The sequence below is a fragment of the Podarcis gaigeae genome (assembly GCF_964106915.1).
Source record: "Podarcis gaigeae genome assembly, chromosome: 13".
NCBI lineage: Eukaryota > Metazoa > Chordata > Lepidosauria > Squamata > Lacertidae > Podarcis > Podarcis gaigeae.
This window is the reverse complement of record NC_139689.1, coordinates 14,087,782-14,104,846: the sequence shown is the minus strand read 5'-3', so window position 1 is coordinate 14,104,846 and position 17,065 is coordinate 14,087,782. Positions and strand designations below refer to the sequence as shown.

The 17,065-nt window shown below is 46.1% G+C and overlaps 1 protein-coding gene across 1 annotated transcript; it reads left to right on the top strand.

The window, feature by feature from the left end:
• Positions 1-490: 490 nt before the first annotated feature.
• Positions 491-12,656, top strand: LOC310829187 (vomeronasal type-2 receptor 26-like; the record flags this gene model as incomplete). Its single annotated transcript, XM_083707399.1, has 5 exons — positions 491-817; positions 1,947-2,807; positions 3,321-3,548; positions 10,150-10,276; positions 11,755-12,656. Exons 1-5 carry the CDS (start codon positions 689-691, stop codon positions 12,654-12,656), a joined length of 2,247 nt encoding a protein of 748 aa, XP_083563525.1. The 5' UTR covers positions 491-688.
• Between the last annotated feature and the right edge of the window lie 4,409 nt (positions 12,657-17,065).

The window sequence follows — 17,065 nt, the reverse complement described above, 5'->3', positions numbered from 1 at the left end:
AAAACTCAATGGATCTGCATCAACAGAAGTATAGTGTCCTGATTAAAGTAAGTAATAGTACACTCTGTTCTGCCTTGGTCACCTGGAGTACTGTGTCCAGTTCTGATCACCACAATTTAAGAAGGATATTAGCAAACTAGAACATGTGCCGAGGAGGGCAACAAAGATGGTCTGGAAACCAATTCAAGTCTTATGAGGAACAGATAATGGAGTTTGGTATGTTTAGCTATGATGAGAATGAGGGAGGAATGATAGACATTTTCATATATCTCAAGGGCTGTCACCAGGAACACACTTGTTTTCTCTTGCTCCGGAGGTTAGGACTCAAATTAGCTTCTTCAAGTTACAAGAGAGGAGATTTCAACTAAACATCAGGGAGAAGTTTTCATTGATAAGAGCTGTTGAATAGTAGAATGGACTGTGAGTTAATCCGAATGAACACAATATAATTAATTGCTGTGCTGTTATGTAAAATGATAGATCTGCTGAAGTTCCTGTTGATACAGTTTGCAACTCTCATTCTAGGGTGGTGCCTAAGATTTACCAGCACATCGTGGCCTTGGCATTTGCAGTCAAGGAGGTCAACGAAGACCCTCACATCTTACCCAATATCACCTTGGGCTTCCACTTATATGACAGCTATAACAATGCAAGGAGCACATATCTTACCACACTGCTGCTTCTATCCATGGTGAAGAAATTTGTCCCTAACTATATATGTGATGTTGAAAATAATCTGACTGGGGTCATTGGAGGACTTGATTCCGAAATTTCCTTTTATGTGGCCACTGTTTTGGATATCTTTAAGATTCCACAGGTAGGACACTCATGTACAATAACTTTATTAGCTTGCATAGAGGAAGGGGCAGGTTCCTCGGAATTAATTCCGGGTGAAGATGAAATTGGAAGGACAACCATGTACACCACCTTGAGATCTTTAGAAAATAAAGGCGGTACATAATTATAATATAAACAACCAAACATCAATAAGGGGAAATGTGCAATACCAGAAAAAAAGGTCACATCCCCCCCTCCCCGTCTTACACACACATCTAAAACACTGTTATCCCAAAGGCCAGTGATGGGGAAGTGGGCTTCTCCCTCACCAGCTGCTTTTTGGTTATGTAGTACTTTCTGCTTAGTTAGGAGGGTATTTGAATTGAATAAGTGGGGTAAAGGGGAAATTGCTTACAGGATAAAAGCTGACAGGTGGGTGCCAGTAGTAAAATTAGTGGTCAGGGCATCTCAAAAAAGCTGCTGGGGAAGAGGGGGGAAATTGCTTATAGCTAAAACAACTGACAGGTAGGTTCCAGTACCATAATTATTCTTCTTTATTGCACCAAACACAAATAAGTTATGGAAAATTGAAGATAAAATCCAGTTCTGCAAGTGAAATAAGTGTTCATAAATAAAGTCTGAGAAGAATCAGCGCAGTTTTGCTGTGTGATGGGGCATGTGCATCATGAAGAAGAAAGAAGCACCAGAGAAGAAATATGTATCTGATCCAACTTGCAATTTTGACAAAATCAGATAATTTCTAGGTAATCTGCTGCTTGGGGAATGGTATGTTCCCCATTCAGTTTTATGCATTATACAAGACCTTGCCAAATTTTGCAACGACTCAAAAAATGTTTGGTTTTTTAAAAAGTAAAATAGACACAATGCCCTGCTCCAGTCATCAAAGTGTTAACAAAATTTCCAAAACTAAAGCAGTCAAAGTCCCCTGTGAAAGGTCATCAAGTGAAAGGTTTAAAATAAGAAAAGGGAGATGATCCCAGGTTTCAGCCCATCTGCATGTGTGTCTTTTGTAAAACTGAGAGAGAGGCATACAAACCCTAAAATGTTGGCAAAGGGCATATTTGACTAACAGGGTTCAGCACATAATGTATATGAATACTGTGAAAGGAATCTACTTTGGCTCTTCTCTTCCTCCATTCCCTCTTTAGCTCATTTATGGCTCTGCTCCGGTGATGAATGATAAAAGCCCAGGGCTTCCCTTCTACCAGATGGCACCCTCAGAAGCCCTTCAGTATGAGGGAATTCTCTCTTTGCTTCTGCATTTCAGGTGGACGTGGATTGGAGTCATTGCAATGGACAATGAAAATGGAGAAAGATTTGTGCAAACCATTTTCCCAATGTTTACCAAGAGTGGTGTGTGTTTTGCATTCCTAGAAAGAATCCCTGATTTTAGTTTTATTTCTGAAATTAATGGCATGCTACAACAGGGGGCAATTATAAACCATAAAATTCTAAGCAGCAAAGCTAATGTTATGGTGGCAAATGGAGAATCTTATTCCATGGCAACTTTTAGATGGCTTCCATACCTATCAGAACAGGATGACATGATAAACAATATAAAAAGCAAAGTATGGATAACAACTGCCCAGATTGAGTTTGCTTCATTTGTCTTTCAAAGGAACTGGGATTCAAGAGTATTCAATGGTTATATAGCCTTTGAAATTCACTTTAGAAACCCACCAGGATTTTATCAGTATGTTGTGCACAGAAACCCTTCCAGCACAGATGGGGATGGTTTTATCAGGGACTTCTGGCAACAGGCCTTTGAATGTGTATTCCCAGATATGACCACAGAGAAGGTGGAGGGGAATATTTGCACTGGAGAAGAGAAGCTGGAGAGCCTTCCTGGATCATTTTTTGAAATGAGCATGACAGGCCACAGTTACAGCATCCACAATGCTGTCTATGCCATGGCCCATGCTTTACATGCCATGTTGGCATCCAGACTCAGGCACAGAGGAATGGCGTACAGAGGGAGAGGGAAGAATCAGAATCTACGGTTTTGGCAGGTAATAGGCTGAATATCCTCATCTGGAAGAAACCTGTTATTCTCTGATAAAGTATGGGTTTCCAAATGTTGCTCATTGCTCTCAGAGAAAAAACGGTTTTGTATGACATAGGTTTGGAGGTCACTGAGATGCCACTGTATTCACAGATAAGAAGCAGTACTCATGGCCGAGAGAGATGTTCAGCATTCTCTCAACCCATATACACCAAATCCTCCCTCAGAGCAGGTGGTTGCACACCACTGTGGTGTCTTCTGAGATGAAGAGGGACAGAGGAAAAGTGGTGTGGGGCAGGGGAGATAAAGAAAGGTTGTAAATAAGGGGAGAGGGAGAGAGAGGGGTGTGGGAGAGAGAAAATTGGTGGTCTCTCTATCCTTGGACCTGACTCTACTCACAGTTGACTGTATCACCACCCACCTCTTTCTCTAGGTCCTGCCCACAGGAGAAAAGATACCTCAGTCTTGTATTAGAACTGCAGTCTTTTCCAAACAATTGCCTCTTCTGTATTCAATCTAGCTCCATCACTTTCTGAGAAGCATCTCATTTAACAATACTGCAGGAGATGTGGTCTTCATCAACCAGAATGGAGAGGCAGCATCTAGCTTGGATATTGTCAATTGCATCATATTCTCCAACCAAAGTTTGCACAGAGTGACAGTTGGGAGGATAGACCCACAGGCTCCTCCAGGCCAATCATTCATCCTTGATGAAGATGCCATAACATGGCACAGTTGGTTTAATGAGGTAGGGCTGAATTGTTAGATAATTCCAAAGAGATTCAATCTTGCATAAGCAATGATCATTCACCTGCATGTCTACTCACTGTCTTTTAAACTGCAAGTTACTATGTAGAACATGGCGAATGCATCCAAGTACTAGATTAAGAGCCAAAAGCTTGCTGCTAGAAGCCACTACAGGAGTAAAGGAAAATATTTTATTAAGGATGATACAAAACAGAACACAGAGCGCCTTCATGCGAATATGGATGCTTTGATCTAGGTCAAATACCAGTTTTTCTATGAAAAGGCCTGGAGATAGGAGTGCAGGGTTTTTTCCCAGCCAATCAGGGCCTCTGCATTTATTTTGCCTGCACAAGAGGGTGTACGTGGTTGTAAAGGGAATTGGGGTTGCTTGTGTGTAAGTGGCTGATGCTTTTGGCAACATTCCCTGGCTAAACTTTTCCCGTGGCTGTGTCAGTCACTGGCAGAATCCGTCAGTGGGCGTTTCCTGAATATCTTCCAACATAAAAGCTCTTTGTCACCAAGTCGTCGCTTAGCTTCCCTGCGCGGAAGTTTTCTGCGCACAGTGGGTGTGGCCAGCGGAGGTCCTGGGCTCTCCCCGCTGATCTCTGTGGAAGAGTCTTGGAGCCATCTCTCTGACGTCCCTTCCGGCTCTCTATTCTTCCTGGTGTCACGCTGATCTCCTTCCTCCGAGGAAGTGTTCCCTCTGTCCCGGCTGGGCCCTTCTCCTACATCGCTAGGGAGCCTCACCTCCACTCTTGGCTCCGATGGCAGTTCCCTGACATCCACCTCCCCCCCAGGACCCCCCTCACCTCTGGCCCGTTCCTTTGGCCCAAATTCCTCCCTCCCCTCTGACGGTGATGCGGGGAATCCCCGGAAGGAGCTATCCCCATCCTCTGAAGATTCAAACATTGCTCTCCACCTGCTGCTATCTCTGCTTACGGGGTAATCTTCCCAATCCGATTCCTCTCCTTCTGATACCTCTCCCCCCTCCTCTTCTGAGGCCGGAAATCCCATAAATTCTTCTTCATCGTCTGTGGTGCCAAATTGTTCCTCCCAGAACCTCGCTATTGGTTTGGGCTTCCTTGGGAACCTGCTGTGAAACTCCCCGCGGAGATACTCATCCCTGATGGTTTCTGTGGGAACCCAAGTGTTTTCCGACTCGGGCTCCCCCTCCCAAGCCACCAAATACTCCATCTGTCTCCCTCGCCATCTTGAATCGAGTATTTCCGCGGCTTGACTACTGAGTTCCCTCTCCTCTACCTGTGGATGTGTGGGGACCTCTCTCTCTCTCCCTGGAAATTCCAGTCCCTCCCTGTATGGTGAGAGTAAAGACCTATGGAACACCGGGTACAGTTTCATGCTGGTTGGCAACTTGAGCCTAAATGCCACAGGATTAACCTGCTGTGTTACCTTGAAAGCTCCCAGCCGCCTTGGCTGCAACTTCTTGCAACCTCCCTTGAACGGTAACCCTTGGGTTGACAACCACACCCGGTCCCCAACCCGTATGGTTTCCCCTTCCCTACGGTGCTTGTCTGCCTGCCTCTTGTACACTTCCTTGGCCCATTCCAAGTTCATCTTGAGTTGTTGGTGTAAGGCCTCCATTTCCTCCACAAACTGCTCTGCCACCAGTACACTCCACCTCTCCTCCCGCTCCCCTGGGAAGGCCCTGGGGTGACACCCATAATTGGCCATGAACGGGCTCATTCCCGTGGACACATGTTCAGCGTTATTGTACGCAAATTCGGCCAGCGCTAGTTTCTCCACCCAATCGTTCTGCCTCTCGCTGACATAGCAGCGTAGGTATTGTTGGAGTATACTGTTCGCTCTTTCCGCTTGCCCGTTGGTCTCCGGGTGTCTGGCTGTTGAGAAGCTCACCTCGACTTGCAGCAAGCTCATGAGCTTCCTCCAGAACCTGGAAGTAAATTGCCTTCCTCGGTCAGACAAAACCCTCAAGGGGGCGCCATGCAGCCTGAAGATGTGATCCACAAACAGCCTGGCAGTTTCCTCTGCCGTCACCGCATGCGAGCAAGCGATAAAATGGCACATTTTTGTTAACAGGTCTACAACAACCATGACGGCTGTTTTCCCCCTTGACTTGGGCAAATCGGTCATAAAATCTATGGATACCACCTCCCATGGACTTCCTGGTGTGGGTAAGGGTTCCAGTAACCCTGCGGGCGCCGCCCTCTCCCCTTTCACTCGTTGGCAGCGATCGCAACCACGTACGTACTCCCATACATCTTCCCTCACTCTTGGCCACCAGAACTGCCTGGTGACAAGCAATATGGTTTTGTGTTGACCGAAATGCCCCGCCGTCGGGTTATCATGTAGTTGTTTGAGTACCCTTCTCCTCAAGTCATTCCCTGGTACATACAGTGCTCCCCTGTAATACAGTACCCCGTCCTTCTCCTCAAAACCCCCATGGTTTTCCCCTTCACCCCTGAGTTCCCTAATTTTGGTTTGGGTGAACTCGTCGTCCCTCGTCAGCCCGGCTAGTTCTCGTCTCCCCACCAACACTCCCCCACACACCCATTGGTTCTCGTGGATCACATGTCGGGCTTCTGGTGGTCCTTCTCCTTCCATGTACTCCGGCTTCCGGGAGAGGGCGTCTGCTCTGACATTTTCCTCTCCTGGCACGTACCGAATCTCAAAGAAGAACTTGGAGAACTCCTGAGCCCATCGCACCTGTCGCTGGTTGAGCACCCGTGCAGTCCTCCAGTATTCCAGGTTCTTATGGTCCGTGCACACCTGGATCTTGTGCTGCGCCCCTATTAACAAATGTCTCCAGCGTCGAAAAGCTTCATAAATTGCAAGCAGTTCCCTATCATACACCGGGTAGTTTTGCTCCGACTTGCTCAACTTCCTCGAGAAAAAAGGCACACGGCCTCCAGCTGGACTGGTCTCCCGGCTGTAGCAGCACCGCCCCCACGGCTCGGTCTGACGCGTCTGTCTCCAGCCTCATTGGCTTCTGCAGATCCACGTGCAAGAGCTGCTCTTCCGAAGCGAACGCCTTCTTTAGCCTTTCAAAAGATTGCTGTGCCTCTTCTGTCCGGACGAACTTCTTTTTGCTACTGAGACAATCGGTGATGGGTGCGGTTAAGTGGGCGAAGTTCTTGATGAACTTCCGATAGAAATTCCCAAACCCCAGGAACCTCTGCACGTCCTTCCGGGTCTTGGGGGTCTTCCATTCCAGAACCGCCTGCACCTTGCCTGGGTCCATAGCTAGGCCCTTGTCCGACAACCTGTATCGCAGGAACTCGACCTCTCGGGCGTGGAATTGGCACTTCTCCAGTTTGACCCACAACTGGTGCTCCTGTAGCCTCTTTAGCACTTCCCGGACGTCTCTGACATGCTCCTCATTCTCCGAATAGATTAACACGTCATCTAAAAAGGCCACGCAATTCTTGTACAGCAGAGATCCCAACACGTGGTGCATGAAAGATTGAAAACAGGCTGAGCCTGATTGTAATCCAAAAGGCATAACTAAGTACTCAAAGGCCCCCAGAGGGGTGAACATGGTGGTTTTCCATTCATCCCCCTCCCTCATCCTAATCAAATTGTATGCTCCCCGGAGGTCCAGCTTGGTAAAAATCTTCCCCTTCCTCACCCTGGTTAAAATATCGTCAATCCTGGGCATTGGGAAGGTCACAGGTTCCGATACAAGGTTCAACACCCTGAAATCTATGACCAATCTGGGCTGTTTAGTGTCTTTTTTGTCCACAAAGAACACCGGACTGCCTCCCACCGCCCTTGATTCTCTTATGAAACCTCTTTTCAGGTTCTTGTCAATAAACTCCCGCAACTCCTGCATCTCTCTGTCTGACATGGCATACGGTTTACCGACTGGCAGCTGAGCTCCTGGGAGTAGGTTGATTTGACAGTCAAAGGGCCGATGGGGGGTAGTCTATCCGCTTCCTTCTCACTGAAGACCTCCTGCAGGTCAGCGTATTGCGGTGGTACCTTCCCCCTTTCCCCCACTGCCACCCCTGCCACCCTGGCTACGGCCATCCTCGGGGTTCCCCCCCCCCCGTGACAGTGTTCCATGCAGTGAGCTGACCCAAAAGTAACTGTCCGCTGGTGCCATGCCACCACTGGATCATGTAGTGCAAGCCAGCTCATGCCCAGTATGATTGGCGGTCCTGCCAGTGTGGCTACGTGGAAGGCAATGGTTTCTGTGTGTCTGGAAACTCTCATTCTCATGGGGGGAGTCTGGTGCGTCACTTCTCCTCCCAGGAGTTCTCTGCCATCAATGGTCGTTACTTCTAAGGGACACTCTAGAGGCAGAAGGTGGAGCTGGTGCTCCAGCGCGAAATCCTTGCAAAAAAAATTGCAAGAACTGCCGGAATCCAGTAGTGCCTTCACCTTGATTGGGTGCCCATTAGGGAGTTCTAGTACCACCTCTATGGCTATGGCTGCTTTGGGGGGGGGTCTGGCTTGGGCACTTTTACTGGTTGCTGGCCTGGCTGCTGTGCCCACTGATCGGCAACCAAGCGTTGGCTTTTCCCTGTTCCTTATCTCCCTCCTCCTCACAGCCAGCAGCCCCCACCATTCCTTGCCATGCCTTCCTCTGAGGGCAGACCCTGGCAAAATGTCCTGGCTGTTGGCAGAGGAAACACTTCTTGGCTGTTTTCCCCTCCTTTCCCTCCTTCTTTCGAACTTCACCGGAGTTTGGAACCCCGCGCGTGCGCGCTCCTCCAATCTCCATTGGTTCCACTGGCTGGGAAGGCTGCTCCGGTATTTCAGGAATGCGGTTGTCATGCCAACACTCTCCCCTCCCGTCCCGCTTCTCTAGAGCGTGCGCTTATTGCCGTACTCCTATCGCAAGCACAGCTTTAGTCAGTTGATCCATCGATTGAGGGCAGGGCGCGCGGGAAAGTTCATCCTTCACCGAGGGGGATAAGCCTTCCTCAAAAAGCATTTGCACGGGTTCCGAACCCAGTTCCCACCTAAGTCTGTGGATCAGCATCACAAAACGCGACCAGTACTCTCTAACTGACTGGCCCCCCTGCTTGCACTCCATCAGTTCCCTGCGCATCACACTCTGTTCCACTTCACTTGAGAACATGGTATCCATGGCGCCAAAAAATTTCCTAATGTCCTTTAGGGCAGCATTCTGCGTTGTCATTAATGGCCGGATCCATTCTCTGGCCGTGTCCTGAAATCTCTGGGGTTTTCCCCAAACTTGTGCACCAGTCCCGGTACCTTCCTTGAGATGGGCGTGGGCTTCCCCTGGGCATCTTGAGTCCGCCTTTCATCTAGCCGCGCCGCTAACAGAGCCACTTGCCGTTCCAAATCTCGGTTTCTCTCCTCCAGATTTGGCGCTGCCACTGCTCCCTCTCCGGCGCCTGCTCCTCCTGTTTGACTCATGATGCTGCCTGTCTTGTCGTTGTGCACAAGCAACGTCAAAGATTGACGGATTGCTGTAAAGGGAATTGGGGTTGCTTGTGCATAAATGGCCGCTGTTTTTGGCAACGTTCCCTGGCTAAACTTTTCCCTGGCTGAACAGCACTTTGATCTAGGTCAAATACCAGTTTTTCTATGAAAAGGCCTGGAGATAGGAGTGCAGGGTTTTTTCCCAGCCAATCAGGGCCTCTGCATTTATTTTGCCTGCACAAGAGGGTGTACGTGGTTGTAAAGGGAATTGGGGTTGCTTGTGTGTAAGTGGCTGATGCTTTTGGCAACATTCCCTGGCTAAACTTTTCCCGTGGCTGTGTCAGTCACTGGCAGAATCCGTCAGTGGGCGTTTCCTGAATATCTTCCAACATAAAAGCTCTTTGTCACCAAGTCGTCGCCTAGCTTCCCTGCACGGAAGTTTTCTGCGCAGAGTGGGTGTGGCCAGCGGAGGTCCTGGGCTCTCCCCGCTGGTCTCTGTGGAAGAGTCTTGGAGCCATCTCTCCGACGTCCCTTCCAGCTCTCTATTCTTCCTGGTGTCACGCTGATCTCCTTCCTCCGAGGAAGTGTTCCCTCTGTCCCGGCTGGGCCCTTCTCCTGCATCGCTAGGGAGCCTCACCTCCACTCTTGGCTCCAATGGCAGTTCCCTGACAGTGGTGAAAGACCAGGAAACTATGAAATGGATGATCTGTTTGACCTTGAAGCAATCTTACATCAGAGAGTGCACATAAGTGGTTAGCTGGAGTAACTAATGGGTTTTCCTTTCCTCTGGAAGACTGCAATGTGAATTTTAAGTAAAAATAGAAAGCTATATTAATATAAACATAAGAATTAGGATATCTTTACATTTACAAAATACTGATTTTAAAGTGAGTTAAAGAGGATGCATTAATAGATAAGCCCAAGATTTCACCTTTCTTGCTATAAGGTGGAGGAATGAGCTGGTTGGGAAAGGGAGGTATAATAATACCAGAGGAAGAAAATGGGAACCGACAGCAGCAGGTGCAGGAGACTGCTAGTCTTCTAAGTTCATAAGTGGAAAAGAAGGAAGCAGGAGAAGTGGTGAAGATTGAGAGAGTGAAGGAGAGAGCTGAGAAGAAAGGTGTAAAGAGCAAGTGACTGGGCATTAGGAATGTATACATTAGTCTTTAAGAGTTATCTTCTTAAAGTTTAAAAAAGAGTTACCTTCTGCTTTTTCATTTATGGTATAGACTCAGCCTCTTTCTGTCTGTACTGAGAGATGTCTTCCAGGATCCAGCAAGAAAGTGAAGGAGGGACAGCCCCCTTGCTGCTACGATTGCATCCCATGTGCAGAGGGGAAGATTGCAAACCAGGAGGGTAAGAGAAATAAATAGATTAAATAGATCCAGACTCAGCAGTAATAATTGAAAGGTGTTGTAAGTATAGCTGAGTTTACGTTTCAAAATAGATAATCTACTGTATGCATTATCCTGCCTCTTTGTGATCATTGCCTTTCAGTGGTACCTCAGATTACATACACTTCAGGTTACACACTCCGCTAACCTGGAAATAGTGCTTCAGGTTAAGAACTTTGCTTCAGGATAAGAACAGAAATTGGGCTCTGGCGGCGCGGCAGCAGCAGGAGGCCCCATTAGCTAAAGTGGTGCTTCAGATTAAGAACAGTTTCAGGTTAAGAACGGACCTCAGGAACGAATTAAGTACCGTATTTTTCGTCCCATAGGACGCTCCGTCCCATAGGATGCACCTAGTTTTTTGGGGGGGAAATAAAGGACAATTTTCCCCCCTTTATTTCCCCCCCAAAAGCAGGTCGGGGAAACCGAACCAGGTCGAGGAACGGCGCTGCGCCTCCCTGCTGTCCCCCGAGCTTGTGGGACTGGCCGATGTCTGCCTCAGGCTGCAGGCTGCTATCCGCAGCATGGGGAGCCCTGTGGGGAACTCCTGCAGGGCTCCCCATGCTGCGGATGTCTGCCTGGCACACGGGGCACTCTGCTTCAGGGCGCCCTGCGCGCCGGGCGGCAGGCTGCTATCCGCAGTGTGGGGAACCCTGCGGGCAACTCCTGCAGGGCTCCCCATGCTGCGGATGTCTGCCTGGTGCACGGGGCGCTCTGCTTCAGGGTGCCCTGCGCGCCAGGCGGCAGGCTGCTATCCGCAGTGTGGGGAACCCTGCTGAGAACTCCCACAGGCCTGCCTAGGCTGCGGATGTGTTCGCGAAGCGCCGGACGCTCTGCTTTCAGGGCGCCCGATGCTCTGGGAAGCAGGCTGCTATCCGCAGCCTAGACATCCCTGCCGGACCTCCTGCAGGGCTGCCCAGGCTACGGATGTCTTCCTGAAGCCTGGAGAGCGAGAGGGGTCGGTGCGCACCGACCCCTCTCACTCTCCAACCTTCAGCGAAAGCCTGCATTCGCCCCATAGGACGCACCCAGATTTCCCCTTCATTTTTGGAGGGGAAAAAGTGCGTCCTATGGGGTGAAAAATACGGTACTTAACCGGAGGTACCACTGTAGTTTAAATATGCCAATCAAATGACAATGACTATGCATTGAGAGTAATTGGATGGTATGTGGTTCAAATCATATCTAGAGGGGGCCTTGTTACTCCTTCTGACTTATACAGGCTGCATCAAGGATAGTGTGAATAAACATTTAGATGTTAGTGGCACTGGCTGTGGCACCACACAGCTCTGAACCAATTAAAATCAGTAATAGCACTTTGCAGAGCACCAGACAGTACTAGATATGTGTTTTGATTTAAAGAGAGCTCTTTTCTTCTCAGACAGAAAGTAAACATTTCAGAAAGTTGACATGATATGAGCTAATTTCTTTATTTCCCCCCAGATATGAATAACTGCAATAAATGCCCAGACAAAGACTATCCAAGCAGAAACCGGGATGCATGTCTACCGAAGGATATCAGCTTCTTGTCTTATGAAGAACCTTTGGGCATCAGTTTAGCCTGTTTCTCTCTTTTCCTTTCCCTGATCACAGCTCTGGTACTAGGTATATTTATGAAACACCACGACACACCCATTGTCATTGCAAACAACCGAAACCTCACCTACACTCTCCTCATCTCTCTCCTGCTCTGCTTCCTTTGTGCATTGCTCTTCATTGGCCGACCTGAGAAGGTGACCTGCCTCCTCCGACAAACAGCTTTTGGTATCATCTTCTCAACTGCTGTTTCATGCCTCCTGGCAAAAACCTTCACGGTAGTTTTGGCCTTCATGGCTACAAAACCAGAATCCAGGATGAGGAAATGGGTGGGGAAAGGACTAGGCCACTCCATTCTCCTATCCTGCTCCATAGTCCAAGCAGGCATATGCACTGTGTGGCTGGCAACGTCACCCCCATACCCAGATGTGGACATGCACTCTGTGATGGAAGAAATCATACTAGAATGTAATGAAGGGTCTGTGACCATGTTTTACTGTGTCCTCATCTACATGAGCTGCCTGGCAATTGTAAGTTTTGCTGTGGCTTTCCTTGCCAGGAAGTTACCAGACAGTTTCAACGAAGCCAAGTTTATCACTTTCAGCATGTTGGTTTTCTGCAGTGTTTGGCTGTCCTTTATTCCCTCCTACCTGAGCACCAAAGGAAAATATATGGTAGCTGTGGAGATCTTCTCCATCTTAGCCTCCGGTGGTGGGTTGCTGGGTTGCATCTTTCCCCCCAAATGTTACATAATCATTATGAGGCCTGAACTGAACAATAGAGAACAGCTAATAAGGAAGAAAAATTAAAGAAATAATAAACCTGTCCTTTGCTGTATTTTGTGCTTTTCTCTGTACAGAATATATTTTTTTCTAGACTCCAAATTTTCATAGTTGAAAATTCATTTGTAATATTGACTTATTTGCCTTAAGGAAAACAATGATCTCTTTACACATACATTATTCTGTAGTAGCATGTGTTTACAAGAAGACTGAGAGCAATTTTTGTCAAAAATGCATGTAAGCAAATCTGTATCTGCCCTTAAATCTTTCTTTTTTTGTTCAATTTTTAAATTAATTTTCTATTACAAAACTCCAATACACACCATATTATATGAATACCAAATAGCAATACCTATTCAAATACAATTCAATTACATAGCCGGTTATAAAGTTTATGTGCCCCCCCCATCCTCTACTTCAAGGTCTGATTCCCTTCAATTATAGACATGTAAGATGATCTTCTTGAATCAGGCCAATGACCCATCTCGCCCAGCAACCTGTACTCACACTGACCAACCAGATGCATGTGGGAAACCTACAAGCAGTACCCAAGAGCAAATGTACCATCCCAACCACTGTTTCCTGTGGCAGTGAGTTCCATAGTTAATCAATGTACTGTAAGCTAATATACTCCCCATTGAATTAGGTTTCCCCCCACCAAGATTTTATCAGAAACAGGTCTCCTTGGAGAAATTAAGAGAACGAGATAAGAAAATGTGGAATAATTTTGCCCTGGTCCTTGGAAAAGATGGCAACAAAGAATCAAGCAGACCTCACCAGGCAAGCATTTGACAGATGGGAAGCCACAACTGAAAAGTTTTATTTCACCAACACACGTGATGGATCAGAACACACTATTCTTAATAATATACATCCCCGGATTGGGAAGGGGTGAAAATTCACCAGATATCTGCAGGGCCTTTCCCTCACACACCTCACCATTCAATTTAGAGCCTGATTTGGTGATTCAAATCCTCCACTCTTCTATCAGACAGAATCAGTGTGGTCTAGATTTCATTTAGAACCGTGAATCCAAATTGACATTTGGAAATCGAATCTTTAGAAATCCTTTTGACATGAATAGAGAAACCAAAGTGCCAAACTTTTCACACAGGTTCATGGAATTGGAATTTGAAGACATGGTAAACCCTCTAGAAACTAATAACACTACCAAATTGCAGGAACATCTGTGTGTATGTGTGTGCTCACCAAATTATTCCATTTATTAAAACACACAAGAAAGTGGGTTGGCAGCTAATCAGCCTGAGCAGCAGCAGGTGACATTGAAAGTATGCACAATGGTGGGCTTCTAAGAGAGAAACATGGCAGACCAAACAGCTTTTGTGGCAGTCTGCCAACAGTGATATTTACATGGTGATTGATGATAGCCAGCCATAAATCTTTGCTATCAAATCCACTCTGGAGAAATTGGTAAACAGCGAGTTAACATCTGGTGCTCTGAAAAAGCTTTTTTCTATGTTGGGACTCCAAGAATCACAGAACTGTAGAGCTGGAAAATACCCCAGAGGTTTTGTAGTCCAATGGCCTGCAAAGCAGGAATCCTTTGCCCAATGTGGGGCTTGAACCCATGACCTTGAGATGAAGAGTCCCATCTCTATTGATATTGCGAAACCAGGACCTGCTCCTGGGAATCGTAACAGGGTTAATCAACTTAAGAGTCGGAAGACAGAATCAACATTTTGCCCCCAAACCACATAGTAACCCTGGTGGGTATGGTGCATGGAAAAGCCTCTCTGAGATGGTTATAATGTACAACTGAGAGAACTGAAAGTCTTTTCTCCATGTGACAATGGAAATTTACATTTGGTGTGAGCTGCCAAGAAAACACAAGTAACTTTGTCACTTCATATTTCCTCCTTGGGAATGGAATGTGTTTAATTTGATAAGAAATGATGCTGTGGAGATCTTAAGGTAAAGACAGGAGATGTAATGAGACTGAATTCTTAATAAGATCAAAAACATCCAGTATGGGAAGTATATTGTTGGACATTACACTGACTGTTGGCATACTTCAGCAAATGTTTGATGAGCAGATAAAAGTGATTGGATCTAATGATGCTGAATAGAGAATGCAACTAAACCAGGGATTAATGAGATTGAAAGTGGAATCAAAGAGGACAGAGAAACTTCAGCATGCTTGTGCATGCCCATAACGGACCTCAGCTTTCTAGATGCCAGGCTTAACCTCTGAATTTATTCCTTCCATACAGCGCTTAATGGCACAGAGCCACTGCTCTCTGCCAATTTCAACCTTAAGCCAAAGCCTAGGTTGCCAGCTAGTACTCACCTAAACCTTAAAACACTTATTTTTGAGTAGGCATCTATATTAATTTACAGCAAGCTAACAATACTTATTAATGAGTGTGTGTAAGATTATGCTCCCCTTGCAGAAAATACAGGTATTCAAGTAGAGACAGGAATGGAGAAAAGTAGGACTCATAATAATAATAATGATAGTAAAAAGTTTATTATTTATACCCGAACCATCTGGCTGGGTTTTCCCAGCCACTATGGACGGCTTACAGTATACAGTATATATATAAAAATAGTAAAACATGGCTATTTGTTTTGTTGTTATCTGCTTTCAATCTACATAGAGCAGGGATGGGAAGCCTATAGCCCTCCAGAGATTGCTAGACTACAGCCGTCATCATTGCTGATCATTTTCCATACTGGCTGGAGTTGGCTGGTTTTGGAATCCATCAACATCTGGAGTGCCACACATCTCCAACCCTTGCCCTAGTGGAAGTAAAGCAGAATACATATTTAAAAAATAAAATGCATGTTTGCAGAAGAAGTCAGAGATATCAGCATCACTGAATGAAGGTGGACACTGAATTAAAATCTGCCAAAAGGCTGAAACATCAGGTTCAGAAATTTTGGGAATCATCACCACCCTCAGCTGTGTCTGGATGAACTGTGGGGTCTGAGAGATTTCAAGAATACTCTTTCTCCCTAAGGTTCTAGCTCACAGAGGCTGAAAGAATCAAGAGAGACATTTCACAAGGTTCTGTAAAAGGAGTCATACAGGAGGACCTGGAGCACCAACTCAACCTCTCCAGAATCACAGGGGCATTGGCCCTTGAGGGTTTGGGCAAACATGCATTCCCAAGGCAAAGGGGAAGGAGGCTGAGAGGTCATCCCCCAGAATAGCCATGAACGGCCATTGCACTCATGTCACATGGCTGGTGTGAATCCAGATCCACTCAGCCAAATTCCAAGATGCTGACTACACCATGCTACATTTTGGAGTCTCCATTGGCTACAAGGTCTTCTAACTTCTAATTTTACCTATACACCACTGGTCTATTATTATGTAATAAAAGGAAATTAAAATAACAGTTCTGAATATTTTCTTCAGCAATTTTCTTCTGCAATTCCACAGGGAATCCCAAGCATTGGATGAACAACTACACTCCTGCTTGGTTATTAACAAGGCTATAATTAAATCTACTGCTCCTCAAAAATCCCTGTGTATTTTCTCTGGCCACTGGCAACATAACACAAAGGATACTATAACTTAACCAGAATTATTTAAATAGTGTCTGGGATCAGCAAGTCTAATTTTGGATACTCCCGTATTGTGTCCTCTCAGGAAATGTCCTCTACCATTTAAAGGAGACAATTTTTATCTTGGAGAAACCTATTCTAGTATTGCCAGAAAAACAATAGTTTCTGCATAAAACAAAGAGTTGCCCTTGTATTAAGGATGGTGGTTTTAGTGTTCTTGCTGCTGGAACTGATTTCTTACAATGTATGTGAGGCTCACATAGCAAAATGCAGGCTCCAAGGTCCACATCATCCACTTCACACATATCATCAGCCAGGAGAGTTCCTCATTGGTGGCATTGTTTTCCATGGTGACTTCTTCTCCTCTCCAGCAGCATTCACTGAGAAACCCCCACCAGCACTGCCTGAAGAGCTTGTGTAAGAACTAAGCCACTCATTTATTACATCCATGTAATGAGCAAACCTCGAGTTGCAGCCTCAGAATACTGACTGAGATTGCAAACCTTTACACTTTTACCTGGGGAAATCCACTTTAGGTATGAATGGGATTCTGCTGTTGCAAAAAAATTGGAACGAGTGTATTTTGAATTAAGAGAATACAGGAGAAATTCCCATTTCTGGATAGAGAAATGAATATAAATGTATTGAAATATATGCATGTTTGTGTGCCTGGGAGAGCCCTTTTCAACAGCAAATTTTGATAGACTATCTGAACTACTAGAGTGTTAATAAGAACGAATTTTTAAAAACCTGTTCTGAAACTGAAGGTTCCTATGCTTTCATTTTCTGAACTTAGACTAAAGTTTGTTTCAGCACTGAAAGGTACTTATTATGAAATATAGAATTTAGTGAATACCAACGACCATCACTGACTCGTGAAAATTGAAGTCCACTCAACCAAATTC